Source organism: Dermochelys coriacea, chromosome 2 (genome assembly GCF_009764565.3).
Source record: "Dermochelys coriacea isolate rDerCor1 chromosome 2, rDerCor1.pri.v4, whole genome shotgun sequence".
Lineage (NCBI taxonomy): Eukaryota > Metazoa > Chordata > Testudines > Dermochelyidae > Dermochelys > Dermochelys coriacea.
The window spans coordinates 33,735,071-33,763,054 of record NC_050069.1 but is presented as its reverse complement, the minus strand read 5'-3'; the positions used below and the strand labels follow the sequence as shown (position 1 = coordinate 33,763,054).

Sequence of the window (27,984 nt, the reverse complement as noted above, 5' to 3'; positions counted from 1 at the left end):
CAGCTTAGCTTCTCAGCAAGTTATTACAAGGTGAGAAAAATGGACTTGCATTTTTTAAGGAGCACTACTGTGCATGCACTACTGCCACTGTTAGCTGAAAAAACAACCATGCCGTTAATAAGAAACAACCCACTGCATACTAAGAACTTGGGCGTGGGGGAGTTTTGCATTCAAATCAGTCATCAATAACAATATTATACTGCATTTATGAAATTACTTCCAAAGGATCTTAAAGTACTTTATAGACAAATTAATCTTCATTCAGGATGTCTATCAATTTACAAATTTGAGACCACCAGTATTTTTCAAGGATCTCCAGGAAACTATAAACAAACCAAGGACTTTTTACTATCTTTGGTGTTGTACCAGAAATTAGCCATGACTTGTTCAGAACAACTAGAGTTTGGATATGTGCAAAATAGATTTAAAAAAAAATTTAATTTTTTTAAACTCAGACTATATACAAAGAATTGCTCAAAAAGTTGAATACATTAACATTTTAAAAGCTGAAAAAATAAAGATACGGAATTGATCAAAATGGTGCAGTTATTGATACTTCATTTACAAGAGCAACGGGGACAAGGATAATTGACTTATCTGTGAATTTTCATTTTAGGGTCCTCCACATCAGAATCTTGACAATGGATCATTTCCTAATCCCACAGCAACTGGAAACAGGACAGATTTTTGTTCCACACCTGGGCTTAGGACTGTCCGTCAGGATGAACTCTCCCAAACAATAATATTTTTCAGCTTTGGAAACATACTATATAAAAATTTAATATTGCTATTCAACTCAAACGATTTGCAGCAGCACACTGACATGAAATGTAGGGATTTCTCAGAGGAACACCCTCCTCCTTTCAAATGTGAGCAACAGCTAGAAAAAACCCTGGACATAATGCAGTCCTCTGCAGGAGAGTCTGCCTGTGACACGGACGTCCTAGAATGAAAATTCACAGACAAAACAAAATTTTCTTTCAGTTCCCTCCACATCAGAGACAGTCTTTATAGTGAACTGTACAAAGCCATAAATAATCCACTGGGAGGGAGAATTCAACTTACCCACGGAGAATTGAAAGAAGCATAAGGACTATTGGGGCACCCTGTTCCACTACACATTTCTCCCAAACACCGCCATGTTTCTAAAGATTGGTATCAATGGTGGCTGGGCCCTATGTAACATAATGAGAAGATTGGCCAGACAAGGGTAGTATCCCTTCCACATGAAGGGAGGTATCACATGGCATTCATTAATACCCAGGCAGAATTTACAAGTCCAAAAGGGATGTATTCTATTGAAAATGCTTCTTATTGTAGCAGAAACTGATGTATCCATGTGACTCACCCCAATCAAATCCTTAATAGATCTCTAAGAGGCTTATTTTCATATTCTGAAGTTCGGGGAACAATGCTGTAACGATAGCATTAGAGTATTTCCCCTGGAATATCAATCTACTTGTTGAGAGACCTGAGATATAAAAAAAAACTGTATACCATTGTTTCTCTTTGTACCACAAATAATTTTGTGCCATTTTCAAAATCTCTCTCTCTCCATGGTTCTAGTTCTCCAATGTGTAGGAGATGGACTACTGAACCCTTCCTCTTCTGATACAAAGGTTCTTGTTGAGCATGGTTTATTTTAATTTACTTTTGGGAAAAGGATAATCTTGTTCCTGGGATGTGTGAGTTCTGTTGAATATCCTTCCCTGATTGTGTCAAGCACCCATTTGCTTGGGTAGTTTACTCCCATGAGAAGCACCCCTCATGGGGAGGAGAGAGCTTCCCAACCTTTGGAAACTCAAGAGACAAACTTTAAGGGTTGGATGGTTTTCCAGAGAATCCCAGCTGCGGTATTCCTACTCTCAGAAAAATGAGCAATGGCTTCCTCCTAATGGGCAATCTTTATACTGGAAAGAAAAATGGCTTCAAAGTGAACAAAGAGATACGTTTGTTTGAAGACTCTCTCATTGGAAGGAGGGAGGGACTTAATCAGTGTCTAAAGCATCAGTGCTCAGTGATTGCTTTGTCTCTATATTCCCCAAAGAATTTATCCTTCCAAATATTTTGCTGATGTCAGGTGATATTCTGCAACTCTGGTTTCTTACCATGGCGCAACAGATGTCCCCAAAACAAGTCTTTGGAAGTTTGAATGTCAGCATATTTTAGGTAATGCGTCAGTCATGGAAAGTTGCTAATGAAATCTCATTAAAGGTAGATTTTATGTAATTTATTTATTTAGGAACATGCTCAACAATGGCCTCCAAGTTGAACAACGACCTCCACGATAAGAGAATGCAGACAAGAGAATACTCTCAAGGCTCATGTGGATGTATTAAAGTTGAGTTTGAGTGATACTCTTATTTCTCCAGTCTGTGGGTTTGGCAGGAATACTCTGTCAGCTGGTATTATTATGCCCTTTACTAAGGAAGTTGCAGCAGGCAGATTAATGAAGACCTTTTAGTCCTTAGTCCAAGGAATTTTCATGTCACCTTACTCACACCCTCAAAACAGGTGAGAAAAAATTAAAGCTCTCCTTCCATTTCCAAGTTAAAAAAAAAACCAAACAGATCTTTCATTCTCTAAAAAACATAAGCACCTATAAAGTTAGACCCTCATTTGTGTGCTTAATTCTGGGAAGATTAGCCAAGTCTGAAGTACCATGCTCAAAGCCCCAGTTTTACAGATTTCTCCTTCATTTAACTGATTGTGAGCAACACAGTCACCAGTCCCTGGGCCAAACCCCTGAGACAAAGGATAAGGAGCTCCTGTGAGGGGGAGAGTGCTTTACCTGGGAGTCTGAAACAACAGTCTGCAGGCATGTGTCCTGCATGCCTCCCTAAGGAAAACAGCCACTTCATGGCCTCCTGTGGGATGCTTGGAAGGGGAAAGAAGGTAAGCCATCTTCCAGGGAAGGGGATTGACCGCACAGACTGAGCAAGCTAGAGCCACTGCAGACAACTAAATCATTTGTATCAGAGGTCACAGCAACTGGTTGGCACCTCTTATGCAGCTGAGCCCTCACAAGTAAAACAGCCTGTGGGAGAGAGGGTGCGCTCTGGGGTCTTCTCAACTGCCTCAGCACAGATCCTGTCTACATGCTGGCTGGGAGCAGGAGTTTCTTCCTTCTGTGAGCTTCAGTGATTAAGAAAACTTTCCTGTTTGCTCTGCAAGCTATGGGAATAGGGGTCCAATATGTAGGTGAGAAGCAGGGAGCGGTTTACAAATATACCCTGGTACAATGCCACTGATTCCAGCCTTGTCTCAGGGAAGGGAGCTTTCAGGTGGCCTGCTCAATCATCTCAGCATAGACCTCACCCACATGGTAGCTGAGAGCTGAGTTTGTGTGGCCTACTGTCTGTCTAGAAGAAGTGTTCTTCAAACCCTCTTCAGAAAGCCAGAAGAATATATATATATTTTTAAGTTTAGCAGTTTTTGAGGAGAAAAACCTCAAAACTGATGAAGACAGGCATTTTGTTAACAATCCTGTGGAAGCTCTGCTAAAAAGAGATCTGGAATCTGCCATATGTGCTGCTTGGAGAAGAAAATTCTAGAGAGTTCCTCCTGAAATGTGGTCCTAAACCCAGGCTCAAAGCAAAGAACTGGTCTGCCTAAAGATCTCATGGAGACAAGAAACACCCCACTGCAAAGACTGAGACACGGAAGGAACTGACAATTAAAAAGTTTCAATTGATAAAGAGTGTTAAAAATCTCAAATACAGAGGAAAAAGATTAATGATTTCACTGATGAGTTTTCATTCAAAAATGGGGATCATTTTTTTTTTAATAAAAATTAAGTCCTAATCTAGTCTCACTGTATACTCTCCAGATACCGAACTAAGCAGTTTTACATATTAAAAATTCATTGCCTTATCAAAGTCAGTAAGTATATACACTTTGCCATCTACTATAAGCAGATATTTATCTGGAAAGAATAAAGCTGTCACAGGTTCAGTCTACAAGTTCCTCCCTTGTGGGAAAAAGCTTTGTTATGCATCTCCTATGCTAACGTGGGAAGCATGAGACACTCAAGATCCTGGAAGGCAACTACAATCCCATATACCCATGTGAATATATACTTCAAAATTGAGACTTAGACTGGTTAAAGAGCCCTGATCACTTCACTATCCACAAGGTAACAAGGACCGATCCCCTGAGCTCCCTCAAAGATATCTCCCTTGTTTGGTCAAACTTTCAGATTTACAAAAACTCAACACTCTCCCCATCTTGAGTACTCATAACATTATGATTCTTCTTTACCTGAGACTTCCACCAGTTCAAACTACAGCAATGAATGTCAACAGTGCCATATACTATAAGAAAAAGCCATCTGGTGGGTGGGCTGTATCCCTGTATGAAACAAGAAAATTCCCCTTAGTTGCTGCTGACAATTTTGAAGCCTAAACTACAAGAGCAGACCCTTCACAACGATGTGTGAAACAGTATATTTGTACATCATATTAAGGAAATACCAATGTAAAAAATAATAAAATCTGATATATGCACCAACTCAGTACACTGTACTGAATTCCACAACAGGAAGGATGACGATATTACATTTTAGCATGCAGTTTGTAAGACCATTAGCCAAGTAGAATATGTATGCATTTATCCATGCTGAAAGCTTCAACAACTTATGTCACAGTACTCTGAGGTTTTCAGGTCAGTAAAATGAGCCTTTTCCGGCACTGGCAAGTATCCCTTGTGTGGCTTTCCAGGATACATAGGGCTTGATTCTCAACTATGCCTAAAGCCAGCAGGAAATCAGACATAGCAGACCTTTGATCCACCACATCCCCTTGCCTCTTCTGCTTCTCCTCACACAGGAGGTGGTAGAGTTCTCACACAGATTCCTCCTAGACAAGGGAAGTTTTCCAGCATAAATATCTGGCTGCTTTCAATTCACTTTGTGCCAACCTTAAACATCTAAGCAACAGACCTTGAAAAACATAAGTCATTCTGAATCCCCAACTTACTGAGTGCTAACTGATCTCAGTAAGGCATTTTGTGTAACTGACTAAATCAAACAAGGATATTAAGTGTCTTGAGATAAATTAAAAGGTTCTGTTCCTATTGTGCACCTTGCCACAAAATCTCTGGAAGGAGGCTGCCCGAGCCTGTGGCTCCCAAAGCCATACTTGTATGTGCTCTTGTAAGCATCTTCTAACAGTATCTTGTTCTTGTACCAATTCTTAATCATAGATACCTGTCTGAACAAGAGCATCCTTAAAGTCTTTGTATTGTCATAAGATACCTTTCTGTCCACACAAGAATGCATGTGCAAACTGAAAAGATAGCAAAAAATATCCATAGATTCTCAAGATGGGAATACATCATAAAGGAACATTTAAGTAGTCAGATGCCCTGGTGACCGGCCTTCCAACATCTGAGGTATGCAGGAAATCCCTCAAAACAGCTCTGAAGCAGTGAGGGACTTCAGGTAATGAATTACTAGAAACAGGATTCCCTTCAAGACAGCACAGATATGGTGTGCAGCAATTCACAGCTTATCAAGTGCAAACATTGTATCAAGATCTGCAAGTAGAGAAGGCAGAGACAACACCATTTACCATTATAACCTCTAGTCAGCAGATTTATCAAGAGGAGGGTAGTCCTTATACAACTTTGGAGATGTGAACTCCCTAAAGATGTAGTGACAGCTCACAAGTTTCAGAGTAGCAGCCGTGTTAGTCTGTATTCGCAAAAAGAAAAGGAGTACTTGTGGCACCTTAGAGACTAACAAATTTGCCAGCTCACAAGTTGGGAGAGTCCTAACCAGATATACAATAGGGAGCTTATCCCTACACCTTAGTGGCAAGTCACACATGAAGCAGATTCAAACTGAACAGCAGATATCTTATCTGACAAATGGAAAGAAAAAAGAATGCACAAGACGACGACAGTTAAACAAAACTGCTATAACACTGATCAGCATAAAGCTATTTCCTACTACTTGTTAAACTACAAACTGAAGCAAGAAAATATATTTAGTTAATTTAAGTTCCAAGGAAAACCTCAGGACATTTCTATTTTAACTGCTTTTAATTGATTTTATGACTCGCGCAACAGGCATAGAGAATTATACCATCAGCAAAAAAAAAAAAAAAAAAAAAAAAAAAGACGAGCACAGAAGACAGAACATACCCCTTTGCTGTGGGTTTTTTGGGAAATCAGGTGAACCTCAAAACTCAAATTACATGGGGGTCCTAGTCAGCTGCGCAGCACCGACACAAGATTGGGGAGCAATATAGTTACTATGAAGTAAGTTACTGTAAGTTCTCACCTGTGAATCTGGAACTGCGTATGTCATATGGTAATTTATAGTTCTAAAAACCCCAAATCAGTAAATCTATGTATACATAAATACATTTTAATCATTTTAGTCTGCAATTTCCCAAAATACAGCCTGCTTCAGTATCATGTGAGAACAAAGGCAGACTCAAAAAGCAAAATTCTACTCCTTTTGGAATATCAGACACCACAAAATTTCACTTCCAGTAACCTGTTGTTAACTATACTTTTTACAACCTAATTTTTCCTAGAATTCTTAGAATAATTTAGTTTGAGCATTACTTATTAAGGCTTTAAGAAAATTGAGATTTTTTTTAAAAAAAGAAAAGGAGTACTTGTGGCACCTTAGAGACTAACAAATTTATTAGAGCATAAGCTTTCGTGAGCTACAGCTCAAATGCATCCGATGAAGTGAGCTGTAGCTCACAAAAGCTTATGCTCTAATAAATTTGTTAGTCTCTAAGGTGCCACAAGTACTCCTTTTCTTTTTGCGAATACAGACTAACACGGCTGCTACTCTGAAACCTGAGATTTTTTTGGTTCAGAAGTTGGCCACAACCGTTACAGTTGTGTTTTTGGCGCCTTTAGTTCAATTACCATAAAAAAGACCACAAGGACACACAAAGTGTGTGCAGAGGTGCCCTCAAAAAAGAGATGTGGTAGGGTTTGCAGGTTAGGGCAGCCTTCAGGACAAAGGTGTGGCCGTCCTTCAGGGCAGAGGTGTGGATGGTGCAGGTGTGTGGGGGAAGCTCGAGGGATGCAGGACCTAAACTCTTTGTTTGTAACTGACTATATGTCAAGTTGGCATCAGGGTCCTTTATTAGGAGCTGGATACCCCCCACGCATTCCTCCAATTCCTGGGGCGGGGGGCACACCCAAACCCATGTATCCTAGAGCTGGCCCCAGTGCAGAGATCCCTGAAGGCTCCCCATCCCAGCTTCACATCCTGTGGAAGGCACAAGACCCAACATCTATTTGGCCCCACTTACCATGAGAAGCAAAGTTGTTCAAGTCATGCAGGAGACACTGAGGCTCAGCAGGCCTGACCTGCGCCACCTGGGAGAGGCAGAACCACACCTAGGCAAAGTGTGAGCTCTCCAGGGAACACAACCCCAACCCCACCCTCCTCCTCTGCCCCCAACATGTTCACCAAGTCACAACACCACTCACTGAAATTTGGCCCTGCCACTCCTCCATCATGACCAGGTTTCAGTGAGTGATATTGTACAAAAGTTGTGGTGAGAGTTGTTAGTTGCAGTGAGTGTTGAAAGTTGAAGTTTTTACAACAAAAATCACGGCCCACACTTTTCTTTCAGCCTTATTTATTATAAATATTTGCCATGGTCCTGCAAGCAGATTCATGCAGGAATACATGTTCATGTTGAGCTTCACTGAGGTTAATGGGATTCCATGTGGGTGCAAGGTTACTCCCACATGGCTTCAACTGCAGGAGGAAGACCTTAATAAGTATTAAATAAAATATTACCTAGTAGATTGCATTTGTCTTGTAGTTTCTGGGTCTTCAAACATCTTGACAATTGGCTCAGTTTCTAACTGAAGCTGTTTCAGCTGTGCAACAACAGCAGTCCTCTTTTCACGCAAAGCTAGATAAAGAAAGAGTGCAATGTAAAGTAAATGTAATCTTGACAAGCAGCCTGTAGTTATCTGATGTAGAATCAGCGGAGTGCTGAGTACCTTGGTATCCAAAAACCTCAGCTCATTTGTCTCCTCAGTCAAGCCACATTAGCTGCCACAATGATCAATAAAGAATTAAAGGAATGTGATACAATTAATGCCAAACAACATGGCTTTATGGAAAATAGATCCTGCCAAACTAACTTAGTATTTTTTGATTAAAAGGTAATAGTGCTGAGATAACACTTCTGTACAGCATTTGACTTGGCAGCACATGACATTTTGAATTTAAAAAAACGAATGATATAAAATTAACATGGCACAAATGGAATCAATTCAAAGCTAGCTAACTGATACATCTCAAAATAATTGTAAGAGGGGAGTTATCACTGAATGAATGTTTCTAGACGGGGCCCACACGGATCAGTTCTTGACCCTATGCTATTTAACATTTTTTATCAATGACCTGGAAGAAAACAAAATCATGGATAGTCTGCAGGTGACACAAAAATTTGGGGAATGGTAAATAATGAAGCGAACAGGACAGTGATACAGAGTGATCCGGACTGCTTGATAAATGGGCCACAAGCACACAATATGCATTTTTAATACAGCTAAATATATATGTATACATCTAGGAATAATCACCTGAACACGAGCTCCCAGTGAGATGCTGTGGCCAAAAGGTCTAATGCAACCCTGGGATGCATAAACAGGGGAATCTTGAGTAGGAATAAGGGCTATTTTACCACTGTATTTGGCTTTGACTGCTCCTGGAATACTTTGTCAAGTTTTGATACTCACAAATGAAGAAGAATGTTTATAGATTGGAGAGAGTTCAGAAAAGAGCCATGAAAATGATTAAAGGATTAAAAAACATTCTTTTCAGTGATAGAGTTCCTTTAGTCTATTTAGCTTAACAAAAAGAAGGTTAAGGGGTGACTTGATTACAGTCTATAAGTAGCTACATGGGGAACAAATCTTTAATATTGGGCGCTTCAATCTAGCAGAGAAATGTATAATATGATCCAATGGCTGCAAGTTGAAGATATACAAATTCAAACTGGAACTAAAGCCTACCTCCACACTCTGAACAGTGAGAGTAATTAATCATTGGAACAACTTACCAAGGGCCCTGGTGAATTCTCCATCACTGGCAATTTTTAAATCAAGATTGGATGTTTTTTCTAAAAAGATATGTTTTGGGACTTATTAGGAAAGTTTATGTCCTGCATTATACAGAAAGTCAGACTAGATGACAACACTGATCTTTTGGCCTTGGAATTCATGACTTATTTTACAAGTGACTAGCTTAATAAAAAGCCACTATCTCTATGGAAGAGTTTTACAGCACAGTCGTGAACAACTTCAAAGATTTCTCATTCATCATGAAGGAAAAAACTATGATTTGGATACATTTGCTTGCTTCTGACAAAGTTGCAAAGGTGAAAAGCAATACAAAGGAAGATGCTACATATATTCAAGGGGAATGGAATAATTATCTGCTGAACTGAAACCGTACGAAAAATCTTCTACAAATCTAGGCTAGATTTTTGTTCAGCAAGCACTCAAACTCTGAGAGAAAACATATTTGAAAAGTAAGAAGGATACTTATAAGCTGCCTAATCTGCAAAATAACTTTCAAGCTGGTAGAAATAGTAAGGAACACTATAATTTTACATCTAGTGCTACCATGTGTGATAGAGGAAGCATTTAAATATCAACTTGAAGAAACCATGCTTTGGAACAGAGAACAGCCAAAGTTTGAGAAAAGTCAGCTATTTGAGTATAGAATGGAGCAAGAGGACCCGCCAACCAATCCAGCAAGGAGACCAAGGGCATGGCTACACTTGCAAATTAGAATGCATTAAAGCAGCCCCAAGCATACTAACTCCTGATGCGTCCACACTGGCAAGGCACGTAAAGCACCTGGACTCTGCAGCTGGAGCGCTCCTGGTAATCCACCTCCACGAGAAGCATAAAGCTTGCTACGCCCCGGCTGAAACGCCCAGGCATCAGTGTGAACGAGGTGTTGCATTACTGCGCTGTGACTGGCCTCCGGAAACATCCCATAATTCCCTGAAGTCAAGTGGCCACTCTTTTTAATGTTTTGAAATTGGCTACAGGAATGCAGATGTGCCCTTTCAAAGCTCCATTTCTGACAGCCAGCATGCTTATCTGCTCCAGGACAAAGCAATCATTACTGTGGAATGCTGCTTGCTGTGAGTGTGTGTGACAGAGAGGTGTGGGGGAGGAGAGTCTGCTGCTGTCTGAACTTACAAGACAGCATGCTGACACACTCTCAGCCCCCTCCCGCCCAAACATCTACACACAACACGCTCCATGCCCTCCCTCCATATTTGAAAAGCACGTTGTAGCCACTTGCACACTGGGATAGCTACCACAATGCACTGCTCTTTGTGGCACTGCAAGAGTTGCTAATGTGGCCACACCAGTGTGCTTCCAGCTGACAGCGTAAACACAGGGCAGCGTTTTCCCTGCTGCGGTCTCCGAAGGCTGGTTTAACTCACAATGCTCTACATCTGCAAGCGTAGCCATGCCCAAAGGTAATGAAAAGAATGAAGCTGTCCCAACAACCACTGCAATCAACTACAGTGTTGTAGCCACAGAAGAATGATCCTGGGCATAATCACACCACAAATTTGAGAACGAATTCTAGTGGATGAACTGGTAATGGTGAGTAATTCACAAGCCAGTCTAAACCTGAGAATCGCTTGCCTGATAAGTGATACTTCAATATGATGGAATTATCCATACCTTCAGTTGACTCTTGTGATTACAAAAATGAAGGTGGTGGGGGCAGAAGAGGGCAAAAGGAGAAACCATTCAGTTACCTTACTGATTATATGAAAGCATGATCATCACTACAAAAGGTTTTTTTCTCCTGCTAATAGCTCACCTTAATTGATCACTCTCATTATAGTGTGTGGCAACACCCATTTTTTCATGTTCTCTGTGTATATACACACATATATATCTTCCTACTGTATTTTCCACTGCATGCATCCGATGAAGTGGGTTTTAGCCCAGGAAAGCTTATGCTCAAATAAATTTGTTAGTCTCTAAGGTGTCACAAGTACTCCTCGTTCTTTTTACTGATTCAGACTAACACGACTACCACTCTGAAACATGTTTATTCTGTGACTCCTGCAGTTGAACAAGTTAAATGTAAGGAAGGCAGAAGAAATATAATTAAATGTGTGTGAATGCATTTGTTTAATGTATTTGCATTAAATTTCTAGCTTTAACTAGTTAATACTGTAAAGTTTCTTAAGAATGCAACTCAACTATAACCTTGGCAACAGTTATTCAGCTGACAGAAAGAGTGAGAGTTGCCCATACATAAATCTTCATGGTATGGTAAATTTGGGTAAAAAGAATAATTTACACTACTTATAATTATGTGTATAAAAGTAGTCTGTACAGAGAGAAAATTCAGTGGAAAGAAGTGCAGCACCTGGTGCGCCATAGGTCAGATTTCTTGCACAGAGCACCAAGCAAGCAAATAGTCCTGAATAGTATTTGACTCTGAAACTTTATTTTATACTGTTAAATAAAGTTAATGATGGTTAACATTTGAATCATCACGTTCAGAAGAAATTTTGTACTGCAAGTTATATAAGAAATATAGAATAGCAGTATAGCTGAATAGGTATCAAATTATCAATAATATAGAATAGTTTATTTTCAAGAATAAATTACACGCTCTAGAAAATGCAAACAAAAGGATAATTTTGGGGGAATATAGCTGGATTGTGTGTGGAATGCAGGCAGAGGTTTCCCAGTAATCAGACTTATTCCCTCAGCTTTCTTCCAGATATGAACTTGTAAATTTCAAAGAATTGTTCCTATATATATGTAAGTTATTAAAGTGAAACATTATCCAACTAAATAACTGCACATTAGCTGAAATGGTCAACTGTAAGACTGAAAAAAACCTTAAATAAAAATGTTAAGATTGCCAAGTCAGGTGCTCAAAAGTTAGGGAATGCTAGAATTGAATGCTTGTACATTAATTTGCTCCCTGGGCATGTTTGTGTAACAACATTCTTGCCTAGTATCAAAAGGAAAGTTTGTGGAAGAGCCAGGAGTAGAATCCAGATTTCTTTGCCTTAAACACAAGAGAACTTTCTGTTACTCACTGCCTCATTTACTGTTCATCTTGAACAATCAATGAAGCAGAGGTCTTGTAGAACAAGCTTTATGTGATCCTGTAAAGACTAATGAAGTCATTCCTAACTTTTGGAGTACCTAACTTTGGAACCTTAAGGATCCCTAAACAGTTTTTTGTAAGTAACATTTATTAGGTGCAAAGTTATACTAATTTACCTGTAGCCCCAAAGCCTAGACTCTGGGTGAAAGGATAACCCCTTGTCGCAGAACGTTTGACCTCTCTGTTGTTTTGTGTTTTTATACATGACATAGGAACCATAACTTTGAACTTCCACACGTGATTAAACCTCAATCACAACTGACCTGAAATTCATATGCTGTACTAAAATGGAAATACCTTGTCTCTATGGTTTCCAAGACCGAATGCTTTAAAGTAAAGCTTTAACACAGCACACCCTCCCCCCCACACCCCTAACTGTGCAATATTATATTTTCACAGGCAAGGAATATGTAGCCAATAATATGGCATCAGGGGAGTTATGGTAATCTCAAAGTCTTTGTTATTGGTCATGAAGTACTCTTAATACCGCTTTGAAACTAAATTTTTAAATGAAAGAAAATATTTTACAAGATTAGTGACAATGACCTTTTTTTGAACAAGGCACCTGCTTTCATTAATCATTTTTCCTTAAACTTAATACTGATATTTTTATTCCATAGGTACCAAGTACAGCATACAAGTTATTACCAACTATCAGTGTATTCTTCAGAACCATACCAAAATACGGTGCCAACTGAACAGTGGTCAAAAGGAAAGGAGGACAAAATGACAAATGTTTTAAACGAAAACTACCACCACGGACAGTTTTAAGACAGTAAAACTCGCAGCTGTTGGAAAGGATTGTTACGATTTTATTCATTCAAGCATCTACTTGAAAACTGACTGCAAAATCCACAGATCCACTAATGATCAAGCTTACCATGAGGAATTTCATCTGAATAAAGGTTTTTGTACACATCCATAGCGAAATCCACCATATTGGTATCACTAAGAAGCTCCAATTTTCCTTGAAGTAACTCTTTTTCATTGTATATCTGAAACAATAAGTTAAAAAGATTTCATATAAATCTTGAAACACTCTTTAAATAAAGCATGTGATTACTTTTTAAAGATAGCTCTGCTTATTTATGAATAAGCTGGGAATAACATGACCTTAAATTTGACATTAAGTAGCTTTTCAAAACTCCCCACAATTCTTTTCCCACTAGTGGGAGAGTTGATAGCCTTTTTGCATCTCCTATGATTGCAATGATATATTATGCATGTTGTATTATGTTATAGTTGTAAAATGTTAAATATTTTAACATCAAAGAACATTCAGCTGGATGACCCTTAAAATTGTATCTGATTTGATAATTTATTCTCAGTGAGAACCATATGGCAGAAGTGTTGTGATAAAAATTAGTGTAATATTTCCATGTTGGATTGAAGTAAAAGAAATTATTTGGTATTCTGGCAGCCTGTTTACCTACTTCGGAATTGCCTGCAGCAAAACTCCAGTCAGAAGCTGTATGCAGCCTCACATATCTTTCAGCAACAGCTGGAGAGCTAAATTTCCTGTCTACCCTAATTTACAGCTACATTGCAGTTCATTGCATCAAAACGGTGAACTGTGGAAGTAACATCAAAAACAACTGAATAGTAAATTCAAAATTTATACAGTTTTAAAGAGACGTGTCCCATTATCCAGCCACATTAGGATCAACTGAGCATGTGTTTTAATGTACAGTAACTCCTCACTTAAAGTTGTCCCAGTTAACGTTATGTTGCTGATCAATTAGGGAACATGCTCGTTTAAAGTTGTGCAATACTCCCTTATAATGTCGTTTGGCAGCCGCCTGAGTTGTCCACAGCTTGCAGGAAGAGCAGCCCTTTGCAGCTAGCTGGTAGGGGCTTGGAACCAAGGTGGACCAGTAGCCCCCTGCTCCTTTAAGTTCCCAGTGCAGCAGCTGCCCAGCAGGCTATCAATTGCTGGCAGTTCAACTGTCCCATCCACTACTGCATGTGCTTCTCCTGCCCTCTGCCTTGGAGCTGCTCTCCAGAGCCTCCTGCTTGCTGGGGGAGGAGGAGAGGGGGGCTAATGTCAGGGTGTCCTCCTCCCCCCTGCTCCTGTACCCTGCTTACCCCATCTCCATAGAGCAGGGGGGGACACACGACAGGGCTCAGGAGGGAGGGAGCTTCCTGGCAGCAGCTGCTGCGGTCTCAGCTTGCTGATAACGTAACAAGGTAGTGTACTTAAGAGTGGTGTCAGCGAAATGCGCCTCTCTCTCTCTCTCTCTCTCTCTCTCTCACACACACACACACACACAGGGTGTGTGTCTCTGTCTGCCATGCTGTCTCCCCTCCCTCTATTCATGCTGCCTTGTAAAGTGTGAGGCTACATTAACAACAACAAGTTAACCCTTGAGGGCTCAGCCAATTGCTAGTTCATCATTTAGTACTAAGGCATTCCCTGGGAAATATCCCACCCTCTGACTCCACCACCTCAACCAAGCTTCACGATCATCATCGCTGTGTACAGTATTGTTTGTTTAAACACACACACACACACACACACACACACACACAGACTTTTGTCTGGCAAAAAAAAAAAATTCCCTGACCTCCCCTATTTACATTATTTCTTATTGGGAAATTGGATTCACTTAACATAGTTTCACTTAAAGTCACATTTTTCAGGAACATAACTACAACGTTAAATGAGGAGTTACTGTATTTGGATTCATCAACTGCAGGGGTTCCCAAACTTGGTTTGCAGCTTGTTCAGGGTAAGCCCCTTGGGGGCCGCGAGACGCTTTGTTTACCTGAGCGGCCGTACCTGCGGATGCTCAGGTAAACAAAGCATCTCACGGTCCACCAGGGGCTTACCCTAAACAAGCCATAAACCAAGTTTGGGAACCCCTGGTCTACTGCAAAATTTCCTAATAGGTTAGGCATTAAAATAAATAAATAAATAAATAAAGTTGGACAAAATACATTGATAGCTAAGGGTAGACACAAAAAAGTAGTAAGATCTAACCAGTTACTCCTCTGTGAACTTTATTATGTGATGTTTTACCCTACAGAATTGCAAGCTTTGCATTTAGACTATATGTACGTTTACATTTCACAAATTAAGCAACTACAAAATGTGTGCTTTTTGTATTATTTTAAAAACTAGGTTTTTCTAAAAAATAAAACATTCAGTATATGCAAAACTCCCATTGACTGCAATGGGAGTACTTCCTTATTCTGTGGAGTCTGCCAATTTGCTTGTGATGAGATTAACTACAACCAGATCTCTACGCAGGAAAAGCCTACTTTATTTAGGTTTCAACAAGTATTTTAAAAAGTTTTGTGAGAAGCTGTAGTTTTGTTTTAAATTCATGTGTGCTGTCTCAGAAAGCTACACTAGTGCAGTCACTAGAGCTGACATGAGCAGTCAAAAGGGAGAACTTTTGTACTGGTGCTCCGAGTTCATGGCCCCCTCAAAAACTAGGCACACCGTTTGTCCCATTTTAAACTCAGTAGTCTTGCTTTTCTAACATCAGCCATTAATATTATTGTATTCAGTATTACAGTACTCAGATAAAGCCACACTTGTTTTTGTTTGGTATCAGATGGGGGAATGCCATAACGAAAAAAGTGTGCTACTCTGTGCATGCAAGGTCATGCAGGCTGGGAAGTATGCTCTTCAAAATTGCAGCCCCCTGCTCCCTCATGTAGCATAACCTCACATGCACTCTGGGTGCGAGGTCATGCAGAGGTGGGCAAAGTCACACCCTCAGGCCTGTCCCAGGAAGTACCAGAATTGAGACCGGCCAACCTACCCAAAATCTCTATTGTCTGCGTAAATAAAAGTGAAATAGGAGGGAATGAGGCCCCAACAAACACAACATACTAAGGCCCCAAATTTCTCTAGATGAGCCTGCAAGTCACACCAATGTTTAAGAACATAACAACCAATAGAGTGGGTCAGACCAAAGGGCCATCTAGCCCAGTAGCCTGTCTTCCAACAGTGGCCAATGCCAGGTGCTTCAGAGGGAATGAACAGAGCAAGTAATCATCAAGTGATCCATCCCCCGTTGCCCATTCCCACTAGAAAACAGTGGCTAGGAACACCATCCCTGCTCATCCTGGTCAACAGCCATTGATGGACCTATCTTACAAGCATGTATCTAGCTCTTCTTTGAATCCTTATAGTCTTGGTCTTCACAACATTCACTGGCAAGGAGTTCCGCAGGTTGACTGCATTGTGTGAAGAAATACTTCCATTTGTTTAAAACCTGCTGCTATTAATTTCATTTGGTGACCCCTAGTTCTTGTGTTATGAGGAGTAAATAACTCTTCCTTATTTACTTTCTCTACACCAGTCACGATTTTATAGACCTCTGTCATATTCCCACCCCCCCATCGTCTCTTTTTCCAAGCTGAAAAGTCCCAGTCTTATTAATTTCTCCTCACATGGAAGCTGGTCCATCCTCCTGATCATTTTTGTTACCCTTTTCTGTACCTTTTCCAATTCAAATATATCTTTTTTTGAGATAAGGTGACCACATCTGCACACAGTATTCAAGATGTTGGCATATCATGGATTTATAGAGAGGCAATATATTTTCTGTCTTATCTATCCCTTTCTTAATGATTCCCAACATTGTTAGCTTTTTTGACTACTGCTGCACACTGAGTGGACGTTCTCAGAGAACTATCCACAATGACTCCAAGATCTCTCTCATGAGTGGCAACAACTAATTTAGACCTCATCCTTTTATATGTATAAAAAAACTCTAAGGATGGAGATTCCATTACTTCCCTACGTAACCCATTCCAGTGCTTCACCACCCTCCTAGTGAAATACACCTCTACCCTGATATAACACGACCCGATGTAACACGAATTCGGATATAACCCGGTAGAGCAGCGCTCCGGGGGGGGGGGGGGGGCGCTCCAGTGAATCAAAGAAAGTTCAATATAACGCAGTTTCACCTATAACGCAGTAAGATTTTTTTGGCTCCCAAGGACAGCGTTATATTGGGGTAGAGGTGTAGTTTTTCCTAATTTCCAACCTAGACCTCCCCCACTGCTCCTTGTTTGGTCATCTGCCACCACTGAGAACAGCCTAGCTCCATCCTCTTTGGAACCCCCCTTCAGATAGTGGAAGGCTGCTATCAAATCCCCCCTCACTCTTCTCTTCTGGAGATTAAATAACCCCAGTTCCGTCAGCCTCTCCTCGTAAGTCATGTGCCCCAGCATTTTCATTGCTCTCTGCTGGACTCTATCCAATATGTCCACATCCTTTCTGTAGTGGAGGCCCCAAAACTGGATGCAATACTCCAGATGTGCCTCACCAGTGCCAAATAGAGCAGAATAATCACTTCCCTCGATCTGCTGGCAATGCGCCTACTAATGCAGCCCAATATGCCATCAGACGTCTTGGCAACAAGGGCACACAGTTGACTCGTATCCAGCTTCTCGTCCACTGTAATCCCCAGGTCCTGCTCTGCAGAACTGCCGCTTAGCCAGCCGGTCACCAGCCTGTAGCAGTGCATGGGATTCTTCCATCCTAAGTGCAGGACTCTGCACTTGCACTTGTCCTTGTCGAACCTCATCAAGTTTCTTTTAGCTCAATCCTCCAGTTTGTCTAGGTCACTCTGGACCCTATCCCTATACTTCAGTGTATCTACCTCTTCCCACAACTTAGTATCATCCGCAAACTTGCCGAGGGTGCAATCCATCCCATCATCCAGATCATTAATGAAGATACTGAACAAAACAGGCTTCAGGACCGATCCCTGGGGCACTCCGCTTGATACCAAGCTGCCAACTAGACATCGAGCCGTTGATCACTACCTGTTGAGCCCGATGATCTAGCCAGCTTTCTATCCAGTGTATAATCCATTAATCCAATCCATACTTTTTTAACTTGCTGGCAAGAATACTGTGGGAGACCATATCAAAAGCTCTGCTAAAGTCAAAATGTAGGATATACAAATTTTGCCACCTCACAGTTTACCCCTTTTTCCAGATCATTATATGTTGCAGAGTACTGGTCCAAGTACATTATAGGAGGGACAGCACTATATACACCTCTCTCCATTCTGCAAACTGAACTTTTATTTCAACCCTTTATTTCCTATGTTTTAGCCAGTTACTAATCCATGAGAGGACTTTCCCTCTTATTCCATGACATCTTACTCTGCTTAAGTGCCTTTGATGAAGAACCCAGGCACAGGCATTCTAAAAATCTAAGTACACTCTAACCACTTGAACACCCATGTCTACATGCTTGCTGACCCCCTTAAAGAATTCTAGTAGGCTGTAAGGCATGATTTCCCTTTATAGAAACCATGTGAACGCTTCCCCAACAAATTATGTTCATCTATATCAATATAGGAGAATCAGGGTTTAAACTGTAATGCAGACAAGACCTTGGAGCCACAAGGCTCCTCAATAATACTAAAAGGTTTAGGAGACACAAGGCAAGGGAATAAGAGAAGTCTCCTCTACCCAGGGTGTGATGGGAAGGAAAAGGCAGGCCTGCACAGGTGCAGGTCCAAAGGGATCTGGGGGAGGTTTCCTCGCCTCACCAGGGAGGGAGGGATACCCCCAGCAGCAGCAGCTGGGGAACAGGACCCAAACCCGTGGACAGATGGGGAGGAAGTTCCTCCACTTCGCCACGTGACGGGGTCCACGGCCGCGGGCAGCTGGGGAAGGATCCCGCCCCCCTTGGTAGGAAAAGGGACCCAAGCCTGCGGGGTCCGGGCAGGGAAGGATTCCCCCATCCCGCCTGGTGAGGGGACGCGGGGCGCAGCTGGAGGAGGATGCCCTGCAGCCCCGAGGGAGAGAACAGGAAGAAGAGCAGGTAGCTCCGAATCTGCCCTCCAGCAGCCCCCCGTTTTCCGCAGTGACTCCGGAGCCCGCAGACCGGCCCACACGGGACAGGCAGTTGGACTCCAGGCAGCTCTTCCCGACCTCCCGGCGCATCGCCGCGGCCCGCCCCGCTGCAACGCTGCCCGTGCGGCGCGCCCACCGCTCAGGCCGGGGCCTGCGGGGAGGCCGATGGCAGCCCGGCAGCCAGGCCTCATTACCGCCCTCCCCCCGAGAGGGAGCAGGCCCAAGGGCTGGTTTCCGCCTCCCACGTGTCGGCTGCGGGTGGATGCGGGCGGGCGAGGGGCGGGGGGGCGCGGCCCGGTCTCCACGTACCTCCTTGACGGACAGGAACTCGAGCAGCGGGAAGACCAGGTGCCGGTCCAAGAAGTGCGCGATGCGGGTGGTCAGGTCGTACTCCGCCATCTTGGGGAAAGGGGGCGGTGCCGCACCCGGGCCGCTTCACCAACGCGCCCAGAGACGCGGCCCCGGCGCCGTCATGGGGGAAGGGGCGTGGTCAGAGTGAACGTAGTGCGCGCGCGCATGTGAGCGGGCAGCCAGCGGGAGAGATGGTCTGTGCGCATGCGTGCGGGATGGATGGGGGCGTGCTCGCGCTCAGGGCTTAGTAAAGCGGGAGGCTGGCCGCGCGCTTACAGCGCCTCGTGTCCGTGAGGACGCACGTGTGCTGCTGCGCATGGAGGTCGTGCGTGGCGGGGGCACACTAAACGCTGGATCCGAGCACCCGGGGCTGTGGCTTGGCGCGCGGTGGTCGGCTCGCACCGCTGCTAAAGTGGAGCGTGAAAGCGCTTCGTTTGTTAATTGTGCCTTGCCTTGCGCAAGCCATTTCCCAGCCCTGCCTGGAACTTACTGGGCACAAACTGCTCTGGCTCCACCAGGAGTGCAAGTCGGGTGGTACCCTGCAGTATGCAGAACTGGCAGGTATGGGGTCCCGGAGAGACTTGGAATCATAGAAAATCAGGGTTGGAAGGGACCCAAGGAGGTCATCTAGTCCAGCAATCCCCTGCTCAAAGCAGGACCAAGCCCCAACTAAATCATCCCAGCCAGGGCTTTCTCAAGCCTGACCTTGAAAACCTCCGAGGAAGGAAATTCCACCACCTCCCTAGGTAACCCATCCCAGTGCTTCACCACCCTCTTAATGAAAAAGTTTTTCCTAATATCCAACCTAGAGCTCCCCCGCTGTAACTTGAGACCATTACTCCTTGTTCTGTCATCTGCTACCACTGAGAACAATCAGGATCTGTCCTCTTTGGAACCCCCCTTTTAGTTAGTTGAAAGCAGCTATCAAATCCCCCCTCATTCTTCTCTTCTGCAGACTAAACAATCCCCGTTCCCTCAGCCTCTCCTCATAAGTCATATGTTCCAGTCCCCTAATCATCTTTATTGCCCTCTGCTGGATGCTTTCCAATTTTTCCACATCCTTCTTGCAGTATGGGGCCCAAAACTGGACACGCTATTTCAGATGAGGCCTCATCAATGTTGAATAGAGGGGAACGATCACATCCCTCGATCTGCTGGCAATGCCCCTACTTATACAGCCCAAAATTCTGTTGGCCTTCTTGGCAACAAGGGCACACTGTTGACTCATATCCAGCTTCTTGTCCACGGTAACCCCTAGGTCCTTTTCTGCAGAACTCCTGCCTAGTCATTTGGTCCCTAGTCTGTAGCAGTGCATGGGATTCTTCCGTCCTAAGTGCATGACTTTGCACTTGTCCTTGTTGAACCTCATCAGGTTTCTTTTAGTCCAGTCCTCCAATTCGTCTAGGTCCCTCTGTATCCTATCCTTACCCTCCAGCGAATGTACCACTCCTCTCAATTTAGTGTCATCTGCAAACTTGCTGAGGGTGCAGTCCATGCCATTCTCCAGGTCAGCTAGCCCCCTTCTCTGGAGGAGGTGAGTGGGGCTGCGCTCTGTTCCTTAAAGGAGCAGAACATGGCTAGGGAGGGCGTCCATTCTTTATATGGCTTTAACAGCACAATATATATGCTAGCAAGCTTAAACATAGGCTTTGTTTAAATTTGTTAGCATATGTATTGTGCCGTTATGTTGGTCAGGAGCCCTTAAGAGGGGAAGCAGGGGGGAACAGAAGGTGTTTAAACAGTGTTTTTAATTCTGCTTCTCACCATTGGTCTGAATTATCCATGACATCCATACTCCATCACATCAAGTCCAATCATTAGAGGAATGCCTCTGGTTGCACTGACCAAGGGATATTTGTATTCTGATGTTAGCCTAGTTCTGCAGCCTGATAGGAATTAGGTGTTTTTCCCAGTGTACATAGAATTCTTTTTTGTAGCCAAACTAGTCTAAGATGCATTTTGTTAACTGGAATTGGAGCAGCAAAACAAAGAAAACAAGTGCCTCATTTTCCAGCTTGTGGGTCAGAGTACTATAAGTGAAGATTATGATGCCGGATACTGACAGCCTTAAACCAGCTGCCTCAGGAATCTGCCAAGAACTTTTCTTGAAAATATGTTCCTCATCTTAGCAACGGAGTTAAGATTTATCACACATCTGCCCAACTTTATTCGAATGAAGCTCCTTCTGATCTGACATCTCAGGCATTGTCAGTTTCGTCCACAACAATTTACAAACTTGGAACTTAATCCTGTAAACCCTTAATCATTTGATCAATCCCATTGAAGACAATGGGACTATTTGCGTGACTTTGGACCACTTTTATGGACTGGTAATAGTTTCAGGAGTCTGTTTCTGTAAAGGAAATTGAATCTCCCATTGAAATGCAATGCTTGGGTACAATACCATAAAGCAATTTAGTTTACAGTTCTATTTAAAATTTGTCTTTTAATAAGTCATGTGCTGAAATGGCACCTCACCCAACTTCCATTTTCCATATAAACAGACTGAATACTACATATTTGGTGGGAAAGTGAGTATTTAAGCATGTTGATGTTTGTATATACAAAGGGGGGTATTGGAGTGGATGGGGAGAGCGTGGGGGCCCTGGGCTGGGGGCAGGGCAAGGAGGAGTCACATAAAGGGTCACGTGCTCCCCCCCACTTTGTGTCCCTCCCATGAGTGTAGTACCGGCAAGAAATTATTTCTACTTGCACTACTGGTTACCCTGAAACTCTTGTCCCTGTAAAGACGGCACCGAATGCTGGGACTACTCATATGCATTAATTTATGTCAGTAAAACAGCTCTTGGGCTGGGATCCAGCAGTCCCATTGAACTCAGTTAAGAATTAAGCATGTCCATAAGTGTTTTCCAGAGCGTGTCTATACAGCAACTTGTTGTGCACAACACAAACAAAGATGATACTTCAGTAAAAGAAAACTCCAGGGTAATGGGAATTAGTCTGGTCCTTTTCTTAACAGCAAAGATGAATCACTGCTTAATTGTTTTTGAAATCACAAATATTAAAACAGAAATTTGGATCAGCTGCTTTGTGGGACACTGGCACAGATGTGTATTGTCTGACAATCGGATGATAACAGAAAATGCAGCTCCCATTTTAATGCCTAACAAAAAAGATAATTAAATGGAAACAATTAGTTAATACGCTGTTAAGATTGTCCTCTGATAGCTTGTGCCCTTCCAGAATGTCACATTCAGCAAAACTCAAAATGTCTAAAAAACACAAAATGCAGAGTTAAAGAACCCCCCACATGTTAACTCTGCCCCACTGGAGCTGGCAATAGCCACTGGGAATTATCTTCATGCACTCCAGACTGCATTTACTACATTAGTTGTAGCTGTATTGCATGGTGGAGAATTGGAATAAGTTGAAACAGCTTGGAAAAGCTGTTGTTGTGATATGAGGAAATCAAGGTCTGAGTCTCACCCCACTCATCTGTTTTATCAAAGGAGAGGTGTGCATATACTTTGAGGTTCCAATCGGTATCATTTCAGTACAGGATTGTGTCATTAGCAGGGCACACGGGTCTTACCATGGGTAGTGTCTGTGGATTTCATATAATCACAGAAATGCAGGGTTGGAATGGACCTTGAGAAGACTTTCCATGACCTCAGTGACTTCTGCAGCGGCTGGTGTGGCTGGCTCCGGGGCTGCCCAAGCAGATCAAGCAGCCCCTGGGCCAGCCACACTGGCCACTGCTGGGGCAGTCTTGGGCCACCGTGGCCCCCTGCCTAAGCAACAGCAGCAGTTTGGGTGTGGGAGGGGACTCAGGGCTGGGGCAGGGGTGCATTTATCTAGGGAGGGAGGGGGAGCTACCCAGAAGTGGCTGGCATGTCTGCAGCTCCTAGGCAGAGGAGCCAAGAGGGTTTTGCGTGCTGCCCCTGACTGCAGGCATCACACCCATAGCTCCCATTTGCTACGGTTCCCAGCCAGTGGGAGCTGCAGGGGCAGCGCATGGAGCCCCCTGGTTACTGGAAGATTTAATTCTATTATACCTTTATCCTGTAATTATCTAAATGGATAACCAATGTTGTGGCCCTCTCTAAAGGAATGTCCAGGATAGCAAGCTAGTCTTACTGAGCCTTGAAAGGACATGGTGTGACCAGGGTCCCAGTGGGAGCCAGCTGAGATCACTCATTTAGGGTGAACTGCAAAGAATGGGGTAGACAGTCCCCAAAGCTGGTGGATATTTTCAATATTTAGTGCATGTCTACACTATAGGGTTAAGTCAACCTAAGTTATGCAACTCCAGCTATGTGAAGAACATAGCTAGAGTCAACATAGCTTAGGTTGACTTATTGCAGTGTCTATGCCACACTGGGTTGACGGGAGAAACTTTCCTGTCGACTTACCTTATTCTTTTTGTTCCAATGGAGTACTGGAGTCGACAGGAGAACGATCGGCAGTCGATTTAGTGGCTCTTCCCTAGACCTACTAAATCAACCCCCGGTCGATTGATCGCTGCAGTGTCAATCCATCGTAAGTGTAGACATGCTCTTGGATTTACCAAGCCAGCACAAAACAGTTCCTTTATTATCTCACTGGTTGCCCAGAAGCTAACAACACAGTTGTCTTAAAGTAGTGGTCTCCAAATTTTGTATGCCCAAGATCACTTTTTGAATTTAAGGGCAACCCAGAATCTACCCTGCCCCCTCCCTGAAGCCCCGCCCCTTCCCCAAAGCCCTGCCTCACTTTCTCCATCCCCCCCGTCACTTGCTCTCCCCCACCGTCACTAACTTTCACCGGGCTGGGGTAGGTGTTTGGGAGGGGATGCAGGCTCTAGGCTGGGGCCGAGGGATTCACAGTGCGGGAGGGGTATCTGGTTTGAGCCTGGGGCAGGGGGTTGGGGTGCACGAGGGGATGAGGGGTGCAAGCTCCGGGAGGGATTTTGGGTGCAGGAGGGGGCTCCAAAATGGGGCAGAGTGTTGGGGTGCAGGAGGGGATGTGGGCTCTGGGAGGGAGTTTGGATGCAGCAGGGGGCTCTGGGCTGGGGCAGAGTATTGGGGTGCAAGATGGGGTACAGGGTGCTGGCTCTGGGAGGTGACTCAGCACTGGGGTGGGAGTACGGCTTCCCACCAGGTAGCACTTACCTGTAGCGGCTCCCGGACAGCAGTGCAGTGTGGCTGCTACTAAGGCATGCTCCCTGCCTACCTCTGCCCCACGCCACTCCTGGAAAGCGCTAATGCACCCCTGCAGCCCCTGGTGTGGGGGGGGGGCAGGCAGCACATGGCTCCACATGCTGCCCCTTTCTGCAAGCACCATCCCCACAGCTCCCATTGGCCAAAGCTCCCCATTCCTGCTTACAGACAGGAACAGTGTGCAGCGGGAGAGCCCTGGCCACCCACCCCCTGGGCCATGGGGCCACGCTGGCCGCTTCTGAAAGCAGAGTGGGGCTGGTGCAGGCAGGGAGCCTGTCTTAGCAGCAGCCCCGCTGTGCAGCTGGAGATCACAATCGACTGGGAGGTCCTCCAGGATCGACCAGTTGATCGCGATCTACTGGTTGGTGACTACTGCCTTAAAGTAATCCAGCCTCAGACCTCACCCAGATACCCAAGTCTAGAATGATGATTACTGAAAATCTTTCATCGTATAAAATAAAAGGTTCTGCTAATCCCAAAGGTTCAGACACATTACCGCCCAGGTTAATGAATATTGCAGATCTTACCCAAATACATGCTTACAGTCAATTCTTATTCATTAAAGTAAAATTTATTAAAAAGAAAAGAAAGTATGGTTAAAAAATCAATATACATACAGACATGAGTTAATCTTGAGATTCAGATTCATAGCAGAGATGATAAGCTTTGTAGTTGCAAAGAGTTCTCTTAGAATTTAATCCATAGGTTATAGTCCAACATTTATCTTTAGAACTGGGATCTCAGTCCTGATGGCTTAGGCTTCCCCTGCATGAAACATCAAGCAAATCTGAGATGATAAGATCAGGACCCAAGGATCTTTCGTACAATTTCACGCCTTCTTTGACAAGTTGGATTCCCTTGTTTTATAATAGGTAATCAGGGTATCTTTGAAATATGTCTATCACCAGTACTAGCTACACAAATTAACATAAGGCAATTGTCTGTTTCTCCACCATTCACAGATGATTTGCTATACATTTCAAAGAGAGTTTAATACAGTGATATTCCATGTTTACAATTCATTTAAATGCTAGGATGTTCTTTTGATCTCTGAATTAACAGAATAGAGCATAGATAGGGACTCAGAGTAGCAGCCGTGTTAGTCTGTATTCGCAAAAAGAAAAGGAGTACTTGTGGCACCTTAGAGACTAACAAATTTATTTGAGCATAAGCTTTCATGATCTATAGCTCACTTCATCGGAGGCATCCTGCAGGATCTTTAATCCTTTCTGGCCATGTGTCACACATGGATACAGCCCTCCGATCAAGAATAGGCACACGAGCAGTAATACTTCAAACACATAAATAATATTTATTTAGAAGTGAGTGGTTACAATAAAACAATAGAGACAGATATAATAAGGATAAGCGGTGTGGCAACAAAAAGATTCAATACAATAATAAAAACAATATCGTACTAAAAGAATGAAGCGGTGCGGCAAGTAAAAGGCAGACTCAATACTATATAACATAGCAATACATATATAACAATATAATAATATACTTAACACTCTATAACATATCAATAACAATAATAATCAGACAATTAATAATTAAACAATCAATACTTAACACTAAATATCCAGTAAGCGCTAGCCGGGAAGTTACTAGATGGGTAGGGAAGATCTCACTCAGATCACAGACACCTAGCTTTATTTACAAATGAAACCAATACACTCTTGGACTGTAAATAAAGGAAAATTAAATTTACAAAGGCTTTCTTAAAATCCCTCTGAAACTGCCCGGTGTCCTTCTGCTCTGTCACAGTTTGTGAGCGATGGCTGTTTGCTGATGGCGATCTCTAGTGCTGTTGTGCTGAAAGGCTGCCTACTCCAGAGGTAAAGAGACTTTTCCGTTAGGAAAGACAGAAGCCCACTTGGCAGCTGCTGGGGTAGCTGCTGCAGTGGTTCCCTGCTGGCTGTGTAGCAGAAACAGCTGTTGCTCTGGCAACTTTGGAATTCTGTGGTTACTGCTGCTGCAATAATAGCTACTTTTCAGGTAGCTCCTGCTTTGTAGGGTTCCGTTGATGCTATTGTTGCTTCTTCATTATTGTCTTCTTATCAGGTGTCTCGTAGCTTCTTCTCTCTTCCAGCTACCCGATCCCACTGCAGGGGTTAACCTGCTGACTGTCATCCTTACAAACGATTTTGTCTGCTCATCAACATAATGCACACATCAATTCAGCTTTCAGAGATTAGCATATGCTAATTTATGTAATGTGTACTGACATGTAATGCTCAGGCCCAGCCAATCAGCTTCTAGGGATTCGCACATGCTAATTAAGTCACGTATACCAACATGTTAGTAATAGCTCCTCCTCCTCCTCACCGGAAGTCCCATGTATTCCTATAAGCTATAATGTATTCCTATGGGGGGATTTCAGATGACCTGTGGATGACTCCTAGCTACTTCCTGTTTGGAAGCACCATGTATTCCTATGGGCTATAATGTATCTCTATGGGATTTTGCTGAGTCATTCCCCACCGGAAGTGGAATTTACCATTACATCACAGGAAGTGAAGTTATCATGTCATAGGTAATGGACCCCAATGTTTCTTAGAAATGGAATCTTTCACTGTATCACCCATTAGCTGCCATTACTGGATTTTCTAATTTAAATATTAACTTCTAATTAAAGCCTTATTCTTAAAACTAATTACTAGTCTAAGCATCCCAAAAGGTCCTGACACTACCACCACTTTTTTAATGTTCAATTAAGCAAGTTATTATTTTTCTGCTTTTTAAACCTCCTCCTGAGGTTTTTCTGCAAACCGTCATTTAAGGTAATTTGAACAACTGAGGCAAAATCTCTTGCTACACACTGGCCTTCCCTCCCTCTAGAAGATGCAGGGACATGCTGGCTGCTTCCAGAGAGCAATGCGGAGCCAGGTAAGGAGCTTGCCAGCTCCACCAACCCTCCCCCCCCCGAGCACCAGTGGGGGTCCCGGGCCAAGCACTGCCACACCTCCCCTTAGCTCCAGCAGGGGTCCCAGGCCACCCCCTAGCCCCCTCAGTGCTTGCGGACCGCCACCCTCCCGAGCACCACAGGCCCCCAGCTCAAGTTTAAGTTAGGGGTATATTATACAAGTTGTGGACTGGTCACAGGCCATGAATTTTTGTTTACTGCCCGTGACCTGTCTATGTCTTTTACTAAAAATACCCATGACTAAAATGTAGCCTTAGTCATGAACCTAGCTCCCTGCAATGAGGCAGGATCAAGTAAACATAGACCATCCATGAGAAGTATTTGTTCTTAAGAACTTCCAGTGTTGGGGATTCTACAACCTCCTTTGAAAGCCTATTACAGAGCTTAAGTTTCCTTATAGTAAGAAAGTATTTTCTAACATCTAATCTAAATCTCCTTTGCTGCCCATTAAGACCATTATTTTGTGTCCTAATGCCAATGGACATGGAGAACCATGGATCACAGTCCTCTTTATAACAGCCCTTAATATATCTGAAGATTTATTTTATGATGAA

General features: G+C 43.2%; 1 protein-coding gene across 1 annotated transcript in view; it reads right to left on the bottom strand.

The window, feature by feature from the left end:
* Positions 1 to 19,543, bottom strand: part of EIF3E (eukaryotic translation initiation factor 3 subunit E) — a 56,894-nt gene extending 37,351 nt beyond the window's left edge. Inside the window, exons 1-3 of the mRNA XM_038390754.2 lie at positions 19,304 to 19,543; positions 13,041 to 13,155; positions 7,778 to 7,895 (exon numbers count right to left, since the gene is read on the bottom strand). Of these exons, the coding sequence (XP_038246682.1) occupies positions 7,778 to 7,895; positions 13,041 to 13,155; positions 19,304 to 19,393 (323 nt within the window). The 5' untranslated portion in view covers positions 19,394 to 19,543. The remainder of the gene's footprint in view (positions 1 to 7,777; positions 7,896 to 13,040; positions 13,156 to 19,303) is intronic.
* Between the last annotated feature and the right edge of the window lie 8,441 nt (positions 19,544 to 27,984).